We start from the raw sequence: 21,189 nt of genomic DNA on the forward strand, positions 1-21,189 counted from the left end.
CAACTAAAGTCTCATCTTCTACAGGAAAACTTTCCCAACTCCTATTAATCCTCGTGCCTTCCATCTTTTATAATTTCCTATTTATCTTGTATATAGTTTGTTTGTACATATCTATTTATTGCCTCTCCTTAGACTGTGCACTCGTTGAGTGTAACAATGTTTTTTACCTCTTTTTTATGTGCTCAGAACAGTGCCTGGCATAGTACATGCTTAATAAATACATTTTAACTGATTGCCTTAGAACAAGTCATTAAACTTCTTCTCAATCTCAGTTTCCTTATCTAAAAAGTAAAAGCTAATAAAAGAAACTGCCTCACAAAAACATTATGAGACTCACATGAGATAATATATGTAAAACATTTTGTAAACCTTAGAATTCTAAAAAAATGTTATTATTCAATAGTGAACTTATTTCTACAAAGTATTTAAAAAGGGGTAGCTAGGTGGTACAGTGGATGTAGTACCAGCTCTGAAATCAGCAAGACCTGGGCTCAAATCTTGCCTCAGACACGTAACACTTCCTAGCTGTATGACCCTGGGCAAGTCACTTAAACCCAATTGTCTCAGCAAAAAAAAAAATTTTAATTATTTAAAAGATTATATCCTTCTTACCAGGTGTTTGGAAAAGGGTTATATAGAGTTGCTCTGTTTCTTCCTGAGAAAGGTAGACAGGGAAGGTGGAACAGTCCAGCAGAAAATGGCAAGCAGCAGCAAAGGCTTCCTGGCACTCCTTGCTCAAATCTCCTAGGTCAATAATCACCTTATAAATATACCATTCCTCTTCCTCTTTTTCCTTTTTCTTGTCAATGCCATGGGTTGAAGAGAAGGAAGCTCTTGGAATTTTTTGCTTAGTTGGAGCTCCTCGAACTGTAAACAGGTCTGAAAGCATCTGTTTAAATTGGGGTACAGTGATTGTCTTGGTTTCCCATGAGCCTCTCTTCTTGCCTGAGTTTTCAACAACTGTGCCATTTACTTCATATTTGTCACTTGTGTTTATAGTTACTGTTGACTGATTTTCCTCTTCAGGTTCTGGTAGCTGGACCCCAAAAATATGCTTGTTGGTAAAGGTAGTAACAAGTTCCTGAATATAGTGCAAAGTTTTCTGCATGCTACCATTTCTTTTCCAGACATCATCTTTTTCTGGAGAAATCCTAGGGATTCCTAAATGTAGAGAAAGCTCTGGGGATGAAGCACTTAGGCCAATACCACTGTCTTCAGATTTAAGTGGGGGAAATGAAGCATCCTCCTCATCAGGTACCACAGACTTCATTTCTAAAGTTATTTCGTCACCTTTATCTATTATGGAATTCTGCCATGAAATAAAAAATAAAAACTTTTTATTGGGATGACTCAAAATGAAGATATTCAGATTTAGTTAATTTCTATGCAATATTGAAAAGAAATATACACAAATTAAAACCATCTCTTGCCTTCCAGAACTGAAATTCTAGAGTAGGGTTAGAATTTTTTTGTTATTCATTGAATCAACAAATATCTATTAAATACCTGCTGCTTTCAGAACCCATGGGAAGAATATAGTTAAGACAGAATGTGTTCCTCACTCTTACAATCTAGGAGGAAAATATACAGATAACCATTTTATATCATATTGCATAAGTGCATGAAAAGTCCATGGTCTTCAACTAGAGTAAGGTGCCAATAATATTAAGAGGGAGATTAATGTGTTATATCAATCCACTTACTCAGTAAGACTAGTCTTTTTTAGAGTCATTTGTTCTTCCTCACATATACTATTGGTCAGTTGATCTGTCTCCAAGTATAGTCAGAACATTCTATGGCACTAGTAACAACAATAAGAATTAGCATGTATACGATGCCTACTAAGTGCCAGATGCTGTGTTAAACATATTTCAAAAATGTCATTTGGATTTCTGGGTCAGAAAAGCAACAAGATGGCAGACTAGACATTTCTTATGATCTTCGTGACCTTTCAAACCTCTCCAAAACAAAAATTAATGTGCCAAAGATAAAGCAATTTCAGCTTTATTCATAATATAAGAAAATTCTGGATACAAAAGAAAGTTAATAAAGCAAAAGAAGAGGAATCCAGGAATGAATGTTTACTGATCCTGAGCTCACTTAGCACCCTCCCCCACCTCCTGACCATCAGTGATGAAGCTAAACTAGCAGACTCTAGGATACAATACAGGCTTACACTAAAATCCACTCCTGTGCTTCATTTTCCCTTCTTTCTTTTTAGTACTATTAACTGTAAGCTAAAAAAGTTTTGGTTTGAAAACCAAAAACATTTCTTTTCTTTCTTAACCTTTTAAATTAATAATAGGTTTTATCTTCAAAATACATGCAAAGATAGTTTTCAACATTCACTTTTACAAAATCTTGTGTTCCAAATTTTCTCTTCTCCCCATTCCCACCCCTAAAAGGCAAGTAATTCAATATATGTTATATGTACAATTTTTCTATGTGTATTTCCACATTTATCAAAAAGCATTTCTGTATAATAACAAAACATAAGGAGTAATAATAAAGGGGAAATTCCAATCTATTAAATAACTATAAGATGCATAAAATAGCTGGGTATGAACCAGACCAAAGTACCCAAAACGTTTATAGAGATCCAGTTACAAAGTACTCCTTACAGAAATGAAGTACAAACTAATTTGCTGGAGGAACATTCAGTGTTCATGGCTAAGCTATGTGAATATAATAAAAATAATAATAGTTCTAATGTCATGATAATCATATTGCCAAGGGGATACTTTATAGACCTCGATAAAATGATAACATAATTTTTTAAGAAAAATAAAAATCTAGAATGTCAAGGTCAATGCTGAAAAGAAGTAAAAACAAAAGGGAAAAAATATACACGTATAAGTGAACAATTTATAAATAAACAAGAGAGAGAGCATTGTGAGGTATGAAATGGATAATTTTGATTACATTAAAGTTCTTATACAAATAAAACTAATGTAACCAAGATCAGAATGACAGAAAAAAAAAAAAAAAACTTGGGGAAAATTTTATAGATATTTTCTTTCTTTAAAAAAATTTTTTTATTAAAGCTTTTTATTTACAAAGCACATACATAAGTAATTTTTCCAACATTGACCCTTGCATAACCTTTTGTTCCAAATTTTCCCCTCTTTTCCCCATCCCCTCCCCTAGCTGACAGGTAGTCCAATACATGATAAATATTGTTGAAATACATGTTTGATCCAACATATGTATACATATTTATATAGTTATCTTGTTGCACAAGAAAAATCAGATCAAGAAGAAAGAAAAAAAAACTGAGAAAGAAAACAAAATGCAAACAAATAACAACAGAGAGAGTGAGAATGCTATGTGATATTCTGAACTCAGTTCCCATAGTCCTCTCTCTGAGTATTGATGGTTTTCTTCATCACTGAACAAATCGAACTGGTTTGAATCATCTCAATGTTGAAGAGAGCCATGTCCATCAGAATTGATCATTATATAGTCTTGTTATTGCCATGTATAATGATCTCCTGGTTCTGCTCATTTCACTTTGCATCAATTCATATAGGTTTCTCCAAATCTCTCTGAAATAATTCTGCTGATCATTTCTTACAGAACAATAGTATTCCATAATGTTCATATACTATAATTTATTCAACCATTCTCCAATTGATGGGATTCATTCAGTTTCCAGTTTCTAGCCACTATGAAAAGAGCTGCCACAAACATTTTTGCACATGTGGGTCCCTTTCCCTCCTTTAAGATCTCTTTGGGATATAATCCCAGCAGAAACACTGCTGAATCAAAGGGTATACACAGTCTGATAACTTTTTGATTATAATTCCAAACTGCTTTCCAGAATGATTGGATCCATTCACAATTCCACCAACAATGTATCAGTGTCCAGTTTTCCCACATCCCCTCCAACATTCGTCATTATCTTTTCCTTAGCCAATCTGACAGGTGTGTAATGGTATCTCAGAGTTGTCTTAATTTGCATTTCTCTGATCAGTAGTGATTTGGAACACTTTTACATGTGGCTACAAATAGTTTCAATTTCATCTGAATATTATCTGTTCATATCCTTTGACCATTTATCAATTGGATAATGGCTTGAATTATTATAAATTTGAGTCAAATCTTTATATATTTTAGAAATAGGGGCTTTATCAGATCCCTTGGATGCAAAAGATGTTTTTCCACTTTATTGTTTTCCCTCTAATCTTGTCTGCATTAATTTTGTTTGTACAAAAACTTTTTAACTTAATATAATTAAAATTATTTATTTTATGATCAATAATGATCTCTAGTTTTTTTTTGGTCACAAATTCCTTCCTCCTCAACAAATCTGAGAGGTAAACTATCCTATGTTCTTCTAATTTGTTTATAACATAATTATGTCTAGAACATGAACCCATTTCAACCTTATCTTGATATACAGTGTTAGGTGTGGGTCTATGCCTACTTTCTGCAATACTACTTTCCAATTTTCCCAGCAGTTTTTGTCAAATAGTGGATTCTTGTTCCAAAAGCTGGGGCCTTTGGGCTTGTCAAATACTAGATTGTTATAGTCATTGGCTATTTTGTTCTGTGAACCTAACTTATTCCACTGATCAACTTCTCTATTTCTTAGCCAGTACCAAATAGTTTTGATGACTGCTGCTTTAGAGTATAATTTTAGATCTGGTATAGCTAGGTCATCTTCATTTGCTTTTCTCTTTATTAATTCCATTGAAATTCTTGACCTTTTGTTTTTCCAGATGAATTTTGTTGTTATTTTTTCTAGATCAGTAAAATAGTTTCTTGGGAGTTTGGTATAGCACTAAATAAATAGATTACTTTAGGGAGTATTGTCATTTTTATTATATTTGCTTGATCTATTCATGAGCACTTGGTATTTTTCCAATTGCTTAGATCTGACTTTATTGGTGTGGAAAGTGTTTTGTAGTTTTGCTCATATAGTTCCTGACTTTCCTTTGGCAGATAGATTCCCAAATATTTTATACTATCGGCAATTACTTTAAATGGAATTTCTCTTTGTAACTCTAACTGTTGGATTTTGTTAATGATATATAAGAATGCTGATGACTTATGGATTTTGTATCCTACAACTTTGCTAAAGGTGTGTATTATTTCTAATAGCTTTTTAGTAGATTCTCTGGGGTTCTCTTAAGTATACCATCATATCATCTGCAAAGAGTGATAATTTGGTTTCCTCCTTATCTACTCTAATTCCTTTAATCTCTTTCTCAACTCTTATTGCTGAAGCTAGTATTTCTAATATGATATTGAATAGAAATGGTGATAGTGGGCAACATTGTTTCACCTCTGATCTTATTGGAAAGGGTTCTTGTTTATCCCCATTACATATTATGCTTGTTGATATTTTAAAATAGATGCTACTATTTTAAGGAAAAGTCCATTTATTCCTATACTCTAGTGTTTTTATAAGAATGGAGGTTGGATTTTATCAGATGCTTTTTCTGCATCTATTGACATAATAATACGTGTTTTATTAATTTGGTTATTGATATAGTTAATTATGCTAGTAGTTTTCCTAAAATTGAACCAGCCCTGCATTCCTAGTATAAATCCTATTTGGTTGTGGTGTATTATCCTGGGGATGACTATCTGTAATCTCTTTGCTAATATTTTATTTAAGATTTTTACATCAATATCCATTAGGGAGATTGGTCTATAATTTTCTTTTTCTGTTTTCATCCTACCTGGTTTAGGTATCAGTACCATGTCTGTATCATAAAAGGAATTTGATAGTACTCCTTCATTCCCTGTTTTTTCAAATGGTTTATATAGTATTGGAGTTAATTGTTCTTTAAATGTTTGTTAGAATTCATAGGTAAATCCATCTGGTTCTGGGGATTTTTTCTTAGGGAGTTGATTAATAACTTGTTCTATTTCTTTTTCTAAAATGGGACTATTTAAGTAATTTACTTCCTCCTCTATTAATCTGGGCAATCTATACTTTTATAGGTATTCCTCCATTTTCCTTAGGTTGTCAAATTTATTGGCATAAAGTTGGGCAAAATAACTCCTAATAATTGCTCTAATTTCCTCTTTATTGGTGAATAGTTTCTCCCTTTTCATTTTTATTTTTTTTCCATTTTACAATTTTTAAGAAGTTATTTTCTTTTTCTGTTTCACAAATTCTGTTTTTCTGGGAGTTGCTTTCTTTTTTCATTTTATCAAAACTATCTTTCAATGAGTTATATGCCTTTTCCAAACCCTCTTGCAAAATTTTCATTTTCTTTCTTCATTTTACTTCTAGCTCTCTTTTAAGATCCTTTTAAATTTCTTCTAGGAGAACCTTGTGTGTAATGGGGATCAGGGTATATTGCCTTTTGGGGCTTCATCTAGACATTCTGCCTTTAGTCTCCTCAGGGTTTGAAATCTGTTCTTCTTTTTCACCATAAAAGCTGTCATCAGAGTCTTCTTTACTTTTTTACTCATTTTTGTTTAAAGTTAAGGTTTGCCTTTAGGGTGGGGGAGGTTTTCTAAGCTGTGACAATGCTGACTCACTCCCAGTGCTGGGTGGGTGTGGTCAGGTCCAGTGAGTTTCTGGCCACTATTAACCTTTTGTGTTTATGTTGGATGTTTTATAACTTTTCTGCTGATCTATTGGCTTATAAGCAGGGCAGAGTGGCCAACACTACTGTAGATTCCTGTAAACTTCTCCTGGTAGATTCTCTGCCACAGGGAATCAGCAATACCCCAGGACTCGGCACTGTCTGTGCTGGCCTTTGAACTCAGCTGCTTGTATTGGCTGCCTCCCTCCCTTTTCCAATTAAAACAGACTTTTTTTGGAGATCTTCAAAATATCTTCTGCTGATAATTTGCTGTACTCTCAATTATTTGCCAGTCCAGAGCTAATTCAGAGGCTGGATTTCATAATTAGAGTTGTAGAGAAGGTCAGAGAGAAACATGTGTTATCTCTGCTATCTTGGCAGTCCCTAGACATCTTCTTAAATTAAGATCTCATCTCTTAAATATATAGAGAACTTTGTCAAATCTATAAGAATTATGAATCATTCCCTAATTGATAAATGGTCAAAGGATATGAACAGGCAGTTTTCTGATGAAGAGGAAATCATTTTGATTAGAGAAATGCAAATTAAAACAACCTTGAGACATATTTTACAACTATCATATTTGTTAAAATAATATAGGGTTAACTGTACCTGTTTAACCTATATTGGATTGCTTGCTATCTAGGGAAAGGAGGAAAAAAAATTTGAAACACGAGGTTTGGCAAAGGTGAATGTTGAAAACTATCTTTGAATGTATTTGGAAAAATAAAAAGTATTAAAATGATAGAATGGGAAAGAGACAAATGTGGGTGGGGATGTGGAAAAATTGGGACATCAATTCACTGTTAGGAACTGTGTAGTAATCTGATCATTTTTTTAAATGAAAGCTTTTTATTTTCAAAATATATAAATGGATAATTTTGCAACATTCACCCTTACAAAACCTTGAGTTCTAATTTTTTCCCTCTCTTTTCTCCCGCTCCCTCTCTAGTGATCTAATATATGTTAAAAATGTGAAATTCTTCTATACACATTTCCACAAATATTATGCTGCACAAGAAAAAACAGATCAAAAAGAAAAAAAAATGAGAAAGAAAAAAAAAAAAGCAAGCAAATAATGATCAAAAAAGCAAAAATACAATGTTGTGATCCATACCCAGGCCCCACAATCCCCTCCCTAGGTGTAAATAGCTCTCTCCATCACAAGATCATTAGAAGAGGCCTGAATCACCTCTTCACCAAAAAGAGCCATATTCATCACATCTGATCATTGCATAATCATGTTGTTGCTGTTCTCTTGGTTCTGCTCACTTCACCTAGCTTCAGTTCATGTAAAAGACTTATAGATCTCTCTGAAATCATCCTGCTGATCATTTCTTACAGAACAATAGTATTCTATAATGTTCATATACCATAATTTATTCAACCATTCTCCAATTGATGGGTATCCACTCAGTTTCCAGTTTCTTGCCACTACAAAAAGGGCTCCCATAAACATTTTTGCATATGTGGGTCCCTTTTCTCCTTTATAATCTCTTTAAGATACAAACCTAGTAGAGATACTGCTGGATCAAAGGGTATGCACAGTTTGATAGCCCTTGGGGCATAGTTCCAAATTGCTTTCCAGAATGGCTGAAGCAGTTCACAACTCCACCAACAATGTATTAGTGTCTCAGTTTTCCCACATCCCCTCCAATATTAGTAATCTGAACATTTTGGAGAATGATATGGAATTATGCCAAAAGAGTTATTAAATTATTTATAACCTTTGACCCACCAATACTACTATTAGGTCTGTTTTCCAAGCTGATTAAGGAAAAAGGAATTCTAAAATATTTATAGCTGCTCTTTTTTGTGGTGGCAAAGAACTGGAAATTGGAGGGATATTTATCATTTGGGGAATAGCTGAAAAAATTGTGATATATTTTCATGTTGGAATATTATTGTGTTATTAAAAAAGGTAAGCTCAATGATCTTAGAAAAACCTGGAAAAACTTACATAAAATAATGAAGAGTGAAATAAGTAAGACCAAGATGTGCAATGCTATCTTGGTTACTATATACAATGTTATAATAACAGCAATATTGTTTAAAGAACAATTTTGAATGACTAAGTTTGACTATTATAATACTTAAATTAACTACAAAGGACATATGAAGGAACATGCTATCTGTATTCAGAGAAATAACTGATGAATAGAAGCATGTTTAGTATGGTTTTACATATGCAATTATTGAATGTACACCAGAAAACATGATCCAAATCATTAACAGTAAGAGAAATGAAAATTCAAATAACTATAAAGTTCTCTCATGTTGGAAATGATAAAAAAAAAAAAGCTGGAGATGTTTGGATTTGAAGGAACTGTGGGAATATAGGCACATTGAGATGCTCTAAGTAAAGGCATGAAGTGCTTCTACCACTTAACTCCAATTTCAAAGAATTCAAGAAAAGTTCCAAAAAATGAAACAAAGGTCATACTTAACAAAAATATTCCTATTAGTATCCTTGGTGGTCGTAAAGCAAGAAATAAAGCAGCTGTTCATTGATTAAATGAAAAAACTGTAGCATATGAATGAACATCACTAAGCAATAAGAAATATCAAAAGTAAAGACTCAGAGAAACAAAGGAAGATCTGGACTCTAGCAGCAATATGTAAGATGGATGTAGTGTTGAAAGACTTTAAGTAGGAAGACAATGGGCACAGACTGAGAGTTCCTTGCCAGTGAAGGCCCCCAATGTTTTGCTGATATAGAGGACTGACATTTTCTGAGGGTCTCTCATATATTTATAAAGATACAAAGAAAAAGGAATTTAATTGCTAAGAACTTATAAAATCTCTCACCTGGCTAATAGTGACTGATTCCAGTACAGTCTTCTGAAATTCTATCACACACAAGCAGCAAACTCAAATCTGAGTCAGGAAGTGAAAGAGCTCCAACCCCCCCCCAAAAAAAAAAAACAAAAACCCAACAACAACAACAACAACAAAAAACCCTTTAAAAATCAAATGAGAGAGATTAAAGAAAAAAGAAAAAATGAAGAAAATAAGAACACTCCAAAAAAGATTAAGATTATAAGAAGAAAATCAACCAAGTGGAAAAGGAGATTGAAATTCTAAGGAAGAAAATCTTTTAAAACTAGATTGGGTAAGAGTAAAGTAGCGAATTTATAAGAGATCAAGAAACAATAAAACAAAATATAAAGATTGAAAAAATAAAAAAGAATGTGAGACATCTCATAAAAAACCAATTGATCTGGAGAACAACAGATCATGAAGAGAGCACATACAAATAGTTGAAATACCTGAAAGCTAAAATTACAAAAAAAAGAACCCTGTTACAGTAATAGAAGAAACAATATTTTAAATTGTCGTTAGAACAAGAAAATCAAGTAGAAGTAGAAAAAAAATTCACTGATCATACCTGAAAGAGAATATGAGGAAAACCTACAGCATTATCATAAACCAATTCTAAAAAATTATGATAAACCAATATCATAAAACAATTCTAAAGCTAAGGAAAAATATTATGAGCAACAAGAAAAAAAAATTCATAAATGATGGAGCCACATTTTGAGTCACATAAGACCTATCAGCAACTACAATAAAAGACTACTGGTCTTGAAACTCTATATATTGAAGAGCAAAAGAACTGAGGTTGCCACTAAAAATATTACATCCACCCAGCAAAGTTAAGTATAATTCTGAATGGGGGAAAAAAGAACATTCAATAAATTGCCAGACTTTCAGGATTTTGTTACAAAAAGATCTGAACTTAATAGAAAATTTGACACTCAAGATCTAAGAGAAATATCAGGTAAAACATCAAAGATAAATTATAAGGGACTGAATAAGGATAGTTTATGCTTTATATGTGGAAATGTAAACCATGTGTTTAAGATTGTCATTAGTAATTGAGTAGTTCAAAAGAAAGATTGGGGTAGAGCTGAGGATGATGTGATTCTGTTCTCTCTCTCTTTTTAAAAATAGCATCTTATTCTTCCAAATACATGCAAAGATAGTTTTCAACACTTCACCTTTGCAAAACCTTGTGTTCCAAATTTTTTTCCTTCCTTCCAGCTTCTTTTAGACAGCAAACAATTCAATGTAGGCTAAACATGTGCAATTATTTTAAACATATCCATCATGTTGTGCAAGAAAAATCAGGTCAAAAGGGGGAAAACATGAAAAAGAAATTAAAAAAACCAAACAAATAATAATAATAATAACAACAGCAAAAATGTGAAAATACTATGCTTTGATCCACATTCAGTCTCCATAGCTCTCTCTCTCTCTCTGGCTACAGATGGCTCATTCCATCACAAGTCTATTGGAATTATCTTGAATCACCTCATTGTTGAAAAGAGCCAAATCCAGATGATGTGATTCTAAAAGCAAAAGTGTGTAGGAAAAGGGAAAAAAGAGTAATTATCTTACATAAAATGAGGTGCAAGAGGAAGAACTGACATAGAGGATATAAATGAGGTATGGGAGGAAAAACTGACACAGAAGAATTAGACAGGGGAGGAGAACTGGCAGTTCTGGAACCTTGATCTCATCAGAAATTGGTTAAAGAGAAAATAATAGGCATATATCCAAAAGGGTATAAAAGTCTTTTCAATTCACAAAGAAATAAGAGCCTAAAGGGATAAGGAGGGGGAAGAAGATGAGAGAGGGATTTTTAAAGGGAACTCTATGTACATAAATTCTGTATTAGAGAAAGAACAATATATGAATTTAGAAGGGAATAAAGGTTTTCTAATTTTATAAAATGATAAGGAGGGTATAGAAAAGGTGTGTAGATTAATGGGAATGGGATAAAGAGGGAATGCCATATATATATATATATATATATATATATATATATATATATATATATTTGGAAGGTTATAGAACTCTTCTAAATTCAGCTAGAAACAGATTAGCAGAAAGAGTTGGGGAGAGGATAAGGGAGGGATCTTTGGAGGAAGGGAGAGGTTAAGTAATAAGGATAGGAAATAAGAGAAATACAGAAACATAATAATAAAAATCAGGATTTTTAGGTTAATTTATTAAGTTAAAAAAAGCAGGAGTATCAATCACGAACTCAGATAAAGCTAAAGCCAAAATAGATTTAATCAAAAGACAGAGGAACTGGGAAGACAGAGTTACCCTGTATGGTAATAAAGAAAGCAAAAGATAAAGAGGCTTTAGAAGGAAAGAGAATTCGTTTTGGAAATGTTGAATTTAAGATGTCTACTGGACAAGATGTGTGAAAGGCAATTGGAAATTTGAGTTTAGAGGTCACCAAAGGTCAGATGTTAGAGCAGCAGATTGATTTAAGAATCATTAACATTGAGATGTTAACTTAATCCATAGATGCTGATGAAATCACCAAGTATGGAAAGGAGAGAGAAAAGAACACTAGGATAGAACCCTGTAGAACTCCTAGAGGTAGATGTGATTTAGATGAGGACCCAACAAAGGAGATTGAGAAGGAGCAGCCTGTTAGGTAGGAGGAGAACCAGAAGGGACTGTTGTCAAAAAAACAAACAAACAAACACACACAAAAAAAAAACCAAAACTGGATAAAAACAAGTATTTAGGAGAAAAAAGTAATTAATAGTGTTAATGGCTGAAGAGAAGTGAAGAATGAGGATTGAGAAGAGTCTATTGGATTGAGCAATTAAGAGATCAATGAATGATAACTTTAGAGAGAGCAGTTTGGATAAAATGATGAGATCAGAAGAGAGAAAGTGGAGGTACTAGGAAAGTCTTTTTAAGGATTTTTGCCACAAACTTATGAATTATTAGTAGAAGGGATGGATTCAGTGAGGATTTTTTTGAGGGGAAGGATGGAGTTGGGACATGATTCTAGGCAGTAGGAAAGAAGTAGATGAGGCTGAAAATAAATGAAAGAATGGGGGAAACAGAAGGTGCAATCTGTTCTAGGAAACAGACAAGAGGATTGCTTGAGTAGGTAGAGAGGTTGATTTTGGCAAAGAGTAAAGTCACTTTATTATGTGAGGCAAAGATAAAGGTAGAGATAGTGGCAGAAAGTATCTGAGTGATAGATGAAAAAGAGGAGAGAAAAGGGAGCTCATGGTTTCAACTTTTTTCTGTAAAATATAGGCCAAAATTCTGAGCTGAAAGTGTAGGGGAAGGAAAGGTATGGGAAATTGGGAAAGAGATGAAAAGGTTTGAAGGATTGCGGTGGAGAGTAGCATAGTTTGAATTGATAAGAGAGGTTTTGTAGGATTACCTAGTATCAGTGAAAGCTCAGCTGAAGTTACATAACATAAATTTTCAGAGAACCCAAAAAGAACTATGGCTTTTCTCTACCTTTGTTTAGTAGAACATGTGTAGGAGTGAAGGGCTGATCCAAAGCTGAGACTTGGCAGGGTACAACTGGTGACATGATAAAGGAGATGGGAGACTCAAAAGAACAGTGGAGAACTGAGTAGATTCACCAATGAGTCAAAATGGAAAAACAGGGGAGATTACATGGGAGAGAATGAAAGGATTAAGGTTTTGAAGGTCACTTACAGCATAAAATGGAAGGTGTACTGATTCTGTTTGGATGATCTGAAAAGAAGAATGGAAGGGTAGGGAACAATAATGCACTCGGAGAAGGAGAAATGGAAAGGAAGAATGCAGCAAATTATCTCACATAAATGGGGCATGCAAGAAAGAAGTTTTAAAATGGAGGAAGAAAAATATGAAGGGAATATAAGAGAGAGTGGGAAGACAACAGTCAGAAGCAAAACAGAGAAAAATACACAAAACAGCAAAAAAAAAAAAAAAAAAGCAGGGTGAAAAAGAGAAGGGTAAGTATAAGAAGAAGAGAAAGTCACCATAAATACCCATAAATATGAATGTGATGGCCTCATCAATAAAATGGAATAAGGGTAGCAGAAATCAAAATGCAATGATATGCTGTTTACAAGAAACACACATAAAACAGAAAGATATACATACATTTAAAATAAGGGACTAGAACAGAATCTAACATGCTTTAGTTGAATTAAAAAAGAAATAGCAAATAGCAGTCATGATCTCAAAGCAAAAATAAAAATAGGCCTATTTAAAAAGAAACAAATAGGGAAACTACATTGTGCTAAAAGGTACTATAGGCAATGAATTAATATCAGTACTAAACATTTATGTGCCAAATGACAGCATATAAGTGCTTAGAGGAAAAGTTAAAAGAACTATTGGGAGAAACATAATATTTACTTGATAGAAGAAGAGTTTATAACTAAATAAGAGATAGAAAGATTCACAGAAAGCAAAATGGATAATTTTGACTGATTACATAATATTTTAAAATTTTTGTCCAAAGAAAACAAGTGCATCTAAAATTAAAAGAAAAGCAAGGAATTGGGGAAAATCTTCTTAGCAAGTTTTTCTGATAAAGGTATATAGGAAATGAAACCAATGTAGCCAGAATTTGAAGGAAAGAAAAAAACTTAGGGAAAAGAAATTTACAGCAAGTTTCTCTGACAAAGGTCTCACTTCTCAAATACATAGAGAACTGAATCAAATTTATAAAATATAAGTCATTCTTTAAATGATAAATGGCTAAAGAATATGAACAGGCAGCTTTCAGAAGAAATTAAAACTACAGTTCAAAAAAAAATTCTTGATTAGAGAATTGCATATTAAAAACAATTCAGTTACCACTTCATACCTAATGGCTAATATGACAGAAAAGAAAAATGACAACTGTTGGAGAAGATGTTGGAAAATTGGCACTATTTAGTGGAGGTATAAGCTGATCTAACCATTGTGGAAAGCAATTTGGAAATAAGCCCAGAGGGCTATAAAACTCTGACCTAGTAATACAACTACTTCGTTTGTACTCCAAAGAGATTTTTTTTTTTTAAATATAGAGAAATCAAAAGATCTTATATATAAACAAATATTTATAGCTGCTCTTTCAGTGGTGGCAAAGAACTGGAAATTGGGAGGATGTCCTAAGAATAATTACTTCAATTTATATAATTCAGACTTGGTATTCAAAGCAGTAACTGTCTCAGTTGCTCACAAAGTGTTAATCAAATCTTTAAAGGGAGTTTCTTAATCTTATTTATGTTTTGGAATCTGATGATGCCCAATGAACTTCTCTTAGAAAATTTTTTTTTTAGTAATTGGAGAAAATAATTTAGAGGTAAGTGAAAATAAAAATTTAACATTTTCCCATCCAAGTTCATAAATTCTTAGAGGAGGTTAAGGTTAAGAATTCCTGCTTCTCCTTATACTCCTTAATCTCTTTTAATTCACATCTCCTAACAAAATATGATTTGCTATCATAATCAGATTTACTCTGCACATCTCAATCCTAAGGAAAGTAAGGGCTGAGGCCTAGATAATCTGTTTTCTCTGGTTGTCTGCATCTCTCTTCTCAGCAAACTCAATCTCATCAAATCCTGTAGATTATATGAAATGCCTTAGGCCAGGCACAAACTTCTCTTTAATTGCAAATTTAGGCTCTAAAGATAATGAATCAGTGAGGAAAGAAAACTACTATACCAAAAAACACAATTTAACTATTCTATTTGTAAATGTAAACAAATAGGAGCAAGGATGTAAAGGTAAAAAGGGGAAACACCCAGATCAGTAATAACAGCAACCCACCCTAGAATAAACAATTCATGAAATCAGAACTACAAATATCACTTTATATAAAATAATCTAAAAAACCGGCCTTCATGCATTTATTTATCTTAGCTCTGGGTCTCCATGACTAAGGGCTATATATACCTTTCATATGCGTGTGTATACATATATATATATATATGTGTGTGTGTGTGTGTGTGTGTGTGTGTATGTATGTATATACACATATATAATTACCATTTAAATAATTAACGATATAAATTATTATAATATCTGTTTTCTTTGTCACTGGGGTAAAACAGGGAAGGGGCAATTTTCCCTCCTCTCCCCAAACCCGGGTTCCACCCTACCAATCTGGGGGGGGGGGGTACGATTCACTGACTCATGTTGGCCCTTAGGCGATAAAATTTAGGCAAAGTGAACAGCACACTGAAATTCTATTGAGGTACTCCAGATGGACAATAAATTGAATCCAGAATTTGATAAGAAAAAAACAGGTCAGTTAGCTTTTGGAAAATTCTATACTGATTTGAATGATTCTAAGCTGCTCCTTGACACAAAAACTCATCTTATTAAAAACCATATTCTTTTAATAATGCTATGAATCAAAAAAGCCCCAAACAACCACTACTACCTCTGATTAAAATTGTGAAAGACTCAAAAGGCAATGAAGCAACAAATCATGACAGTAATAGATCACAATGTAATAATACTAATGATAATTTGCATGCAAGAAGAGGCATAAAAAGTTCATCTAGAAAATATATGAAGAAAAGTAGGTTGACCAGTTATATAGCTATAATAAAAAAAAATGGACAGTCCAAGTGCTATATAGTTAACCACATAATAAACAAATGATGAGTATGATAATGAAAAGGCAAATTAGCTCTACTGAAATTAGAATATCATTATAGATAAAACTATTGCCTAAAATGGCTTGAACATACTATTAATCCATAAAGATTTAAGATCTGTATTTTAAGAGATATTGCCATACAAAAAGTCCAACCTTCAAACGACATGAAATGAAAAATTTTCAAGATAGAAACAAAGTGAAAAACATTCAATGCAGGAATTGAGTAAGGAACACATTTTTGAAATCCTATCTTCTTCCAATGCTAAAAATATTTTTGGTAGTCTACAGAAAATAAACTCACATCTCAGTACACATCTCATTATGAAGAGTAGTTTTTTTATCCATTCTCGAGGTTATAACATTAGGTATAAAGGAATAATAGGGGAATAGTGTTTTTTCCTCTCTAGTTCATCAAAAAGATGAGGAGTGAGATAATATTAGATGATAATGAAAATAATGGTGATAGGAAGATCCTGGGAAGATGGCAGAATAGGCTGGTAAATTTCAAGCTCTCTAGATTTTTTCCACAAATAAAACACATTATGCCTCAGAAAAAACATAGGTGAAAATCAAGAAGATTTGGGGCAGAACAGGGGTCCTCCTGGAACAACCCAACGAGATCTGAAATTAAAACCACTAGGCCAGGATTAATCTGTGTGAAATGCAAACACCTCCTGGCTAGCTCAGGCAGAAACACCAAGTAGCGAGCCCTGTGGCTAGCCGAGTGTGGCCGGAGCCTCAGCAGGAACCACTGAGATTTTCACCTCCTAGATCTGAATCCAGGAAGATTGAGAGAAGCTCAAATGCCAGGTCTAGCTGTGCTACTGAGATGTGGCCTGGGTGAGAAGGAACCAATATCCAGGGAGTGCAGGGACACTACTTGCTATGAACATCTGCAGGAAGATGAAGCTCTTGGCTTGGGGTTCCCAGTCAGAGGGGAGAGCTAAAGGAAAGCTGGAAGCACCATCCCTTCCCACTCCATGATTAGTACTTTTAATTTTTTTTAAAATTAATTTACAAAGTAGAACCTCACCATAGAAACTTACTATGGGAACAAGGAAGACTGGGATTTATCTTCTGAGGAGGACACCGAAGTAAAAAACAGTTTCTACCCCAAAACATAAAATTGCTCCCTGTCCAGAATTTATATAAGAACTCAAAAAAAAAAAAATTAAAAATCAAATGAAATAGAAAAAAACTAAAAAAAAAAAAAAAAGATTGAAGAAAAACAAGATTGTGGGGAAAAAAGTTAATCAACTAGAAAAAGAGATACAGTCTCAAAGATAAAAATAATTTTTTGAAAATTAGAGCTGGCCAAGGGGAAATCAGTGAAGCCATGAGAGACCAAGAAATAACAAAACAGATTATAAAAAATGAGAAAATAGAACAAAATGTGAAACATCTTATTTTTAAAAATGACAGATTTGAAGAAGAGATCAAGAAGAGAAAGAATTAAGTGGACTACCTAAAAGTTGTGACCAAAAAAAGAACCTTGACATAATAATTCAGGAAATAATCCAGGAAAATTGTCCTATAGTGAGAACATGAGGACAAAGTAGAAAATAGTCCAACAATCTCATTTTACAGATAAAGAAACTGAAGCCATAGATCAAGTAATTTGTCTAAGACCACACAGATAGTAAGATCTTGACTTCAATACCTAAAAAGACATGATCACTGATATTTTTTGGCAAGTATTATAAGTATGTAAATATGTTTAGAAGAATTGCACATATTTAATCTGTATCAGATTTCTTGCTGTCTTGGGAGGGAGGGGGACAGATGGGGAAAGGGGAGGAAGAGAGAGAAAAATTTGGAGTGCAAGATTTTACAAAGATGAATGTTGAAAACTATCTTTGCATTCAGAAAAAAGAAATAGTATTGAAATAAAATAATAAAAAGACATGATCAAGTAATCAGAATGATATACCAAAATTATTACTAGATATTCAACAAATATCAAGACTAGAAAATGTAGACCCCCAAAATATTCTGGATAAGTCAACAAAAAACTACTAGAACTGGCGTCTTATTACAGACAGAACTGAGAAACAGCATGATCTGCTGGAGAGGACATGAAATTTGGAAGCAGAAAGTGCTATGTAGAATGCTGGCCAAGTCACTTGGCCACAATCAACTGAAAAAAAAAAACAAAACTGTTGATTATTTCTGGAATATATATATTTGTCTCTAGAGCCTTTTAATCAGTTAGGTAGTATAGTGGATAGAGCACTGATCCTGGAGTCAAGAAAACTATAAATCCTGTTTGTAATAAATATTCATGATGATAGAACTCCAACATGTAATCACTTAAATTAAATGTCCCTAATGCCCACAGAGAGATATTTGGCAAAACAGACAGTTTGTACTTTTCCAGTGTTTACTCTGTCAGACTGATATGGTTTGTAGCTTTTTGTTTGGATGAACTCTTGGTCTGTTGTAAGGGCCTTAAGTCATTCTCCTTCTGTTGCCTTAGTTATCAACATTATATCCTCCCACAATTCATGGTCCTGATAAAGAAACTCCCCAAGATTCACCCAAATTCAGTATCAATAATGGTCCCTGAGAAATGCCCCCTTCTATATCTGGAACCTCTTCTCAAGCAAGCCAATCTTAAAGTATATAATCTTGCCACCCAAACCCCAACTTTGAGCATGTTTCTTCCATAAGTCTCTCTTTTGTTCATACTGCCGTGTTCCTTCCCTTCCTTTGTTTCTTTCCCTTCTCAATAGTTTGCAAACTTCAATCATTTCCCAAGTCTCTCTTATTTTCAGTCATTCCCTACTACCTTGGTCCTTCTTTTACTGTCTTTGAACATAAACTACCATTCTGTCAATCTCTTTCTTCTCTCATCTCTTCTCTTTGGGTTTTCATAACACTTAATCCTGGTTTTCCTCCATATTTCTACTATATCCTCAGTTTCCTCTGAGATCATTATCTTAATTGTGGATATTCCCAAAGGCTCTATCTAGACCAGCTAATCTTCTTTCTGGTTACACTCTCAGTGACTCATTTGCTCACAAGTTTATCATTTTCATCTCATTTCTGATGAATCATACATCTGTATATAAGTCCTGGGCTCTTCCCTGAGTTTTATTCATTGTTTATTGGATATTTCAGATTGGATGTTCTATAGACATCCCAAACTTAGGATATCTAAAACTGAATTCATATTTTTCTCCAAACAAACCCTTCTCTTTCAAACTTCCGACTTTGTAACTTTGGCATTATTCTTGTAGCTTTATTCTGTCTCATGCTACATTAATTGCTAAATCTTATTTCTATCTCTATAATATTTTCTACATATGATCCATTCTTGATACTCACCCCCTTACCACCTTAGGTTAGTCCCTAATTACCTAGATAATTGCAATAGTCACTTAATTAATTCTTATTCTATCTGATCCTCCATACTCTCATCAAAGTGATTTCCCTCATGTGGATATATGAACATGACATTCGGCCATTCAATAAATTGCCAGCAATTTCTTATTGTCTCTAAAGTAAAATAAAAATTCTTTTTTTTGAGCTTTTAAAGTTTTTATAGGTTGATAGATAGCATAATTGATAGAGACTGCACTTCAGAGCCAGAAAGACATAAATTTACATCCGATTCCTGCTGTCTATTGGCTGTGAGATCCTGTTTTTCTCCATTCCCTCAGCTCTAATATGGAGATTATAATAATAGCACCCACTTTCTAGGGTTACTGTGAAGATCAGGTGAAATACATATTTAAAGGACTTTGCAAAACTCAAAGTGCTACATAAATGCTAACTTTCATAGTTAAAAAAACTTTTCACAACTGTCCCAACAGATCTTTCCAGGATCATTTTATATTACTCCCATTCCTGAACTCTGTGATCCAGGCAAATTTACATTATTTCTCGTTCTCAAATATGACACCCTGTCTCCCATCTTTGTACCTTTGAACCAGCTGCCTTGATTCTTGGAACGTTTCCTTTCCTTCTCCCTGCCACACAGAATCTCATTCTTCCTTTGTAACAGCTTCATATCACTATATATATATTTATGTATGTACACATACACCATCTTTCCTGACCTATCCCAACAGCTTATTTTCTCTCTCTTCACCTTCTATTGAAATAATTTGAATTTTTCTGTTTAGATTTATTTCAAATATTTTTATCTGCATATTTGGTATTTTATCCATTAGAGAATAAGTTCTGTGCAAGTATGGATTAATTCATTCACTGTAATTGTATTTCCAGTATTTAAGACAATGCCTGTCATATAACATGTACTTAATAAAACTTGATTGAAAGTATTGGCAATTAACATTGATAGTCTATATTGAATACTTTTATTACTTGTTTCATTTTCATTATAGCTCTTTGTTGGAAAATTCTATATGCTCATTTAATTTTAAAAACACGCCTTTTTTTCTCCAAATGATATACTTAGGTTTGAAGGATATGGAAATTTAATATCTATTTATTTGCCCCAGTCATTATTGAGAAATCAGATGTATTGTCATTTTTGATAGTTAATTTCACTTTTCTTACTTAATATTTAAGGACTATTTTTCATTTTACCATACAAATTTAACAATGGTATTCTTCAGGATATGTAAGATATCCCAAAAATATATGTGCAGTTTTTAGCTTTAAAAATTTTAATAGCATGATATTACATTAGAACTTTGGGAAAATACTGTATATATAGGATTTTCTATACTTTTTTTCCTATTGGAATTATAAGGCGTTTTCTACTGTTTGTTAATAAGAGTTTATTGATATTTTTGTTTCTCACATCATCATCCATTGGTGTTTGTTCTTTGTTTTGAAGAGGACCAGTGACAACATGGTGTGATGTTTTGATTTGTGAGAGAATTAGATTTAAGTGAAGCAGAGTTACACAAATTTGTCAGCCTTATTCTCTGTCTTTGAAATCTAGGAACAAGACAAAAGTCAGGAGGACTTATTCAAATTCCAAATGTACACTTGCCAAAAAGACTACTTTATACAGAGCTCACCCACGACAAGCGCTCCTAAGGTGGTCAGAAAAAGTAATACAAGGACACTCTCAAGGTCTCCCTTCAGAACTGTGGAATGGATTGTATTCTGGGAGACTGGCACAGAACTGCCCGATATGGTGTGCCCTCATCAGAGAAGGTGCTGGGCTCTATGAGCAAAGCAGGATTGAATTAGCTCAGAAGAAACTTGAGATGGGCAGAGTTAAAGAGCCCATCCCAAATATTCATACCA

The 21,189-nt window shown here is 33.3% G+C and overlaps 1 protein-coding gene across 7 annotated transcripts in view; it reads right to left on the minus strand.

The window, feature by feature from the left end:
* The window catches only part of DOP1B (DOP1 leucine zipper like protein B), a 139,457-nt gene that overhangs the window by 60,699 nt on the left and 57,569 nt on the right, over positions 1–21,189 (minus strand). For all 7 annotated transcript variants that reach the window (XR_012488000.1, XM_074300597.1, XM_074300592.1 and 4 more), the window contains one exon: positions 613–1,309. Coding sequence is in view for 6 of the 7 variants with exons in the window: in XM_074300597.1 (XP_074156698.1) it covers positions 613–1,309 (697 nt within the window). In the remaining variant the exon portion in view is untranslated. The remainder of the gene's footprint in view (positions 1–612; positions 1,310–21,189) is intronic.

Source organism: Sminthopsis crassicaudata, chromosome 3 (genome assembly GCF_048593235.1).
Source record: "Sminthopsis crassicaudata isolate SCR6 chromosome 3, ASM4859323v1, whole genome shotgun sequence".
Classification (NCBI taxonomy): Eukaryota; Metazoa; Chordata; class Mammalia; order Dasyuromorphia; family Dasyuridae; genus Sminthopsis; species Sminthopsis crassicaudata.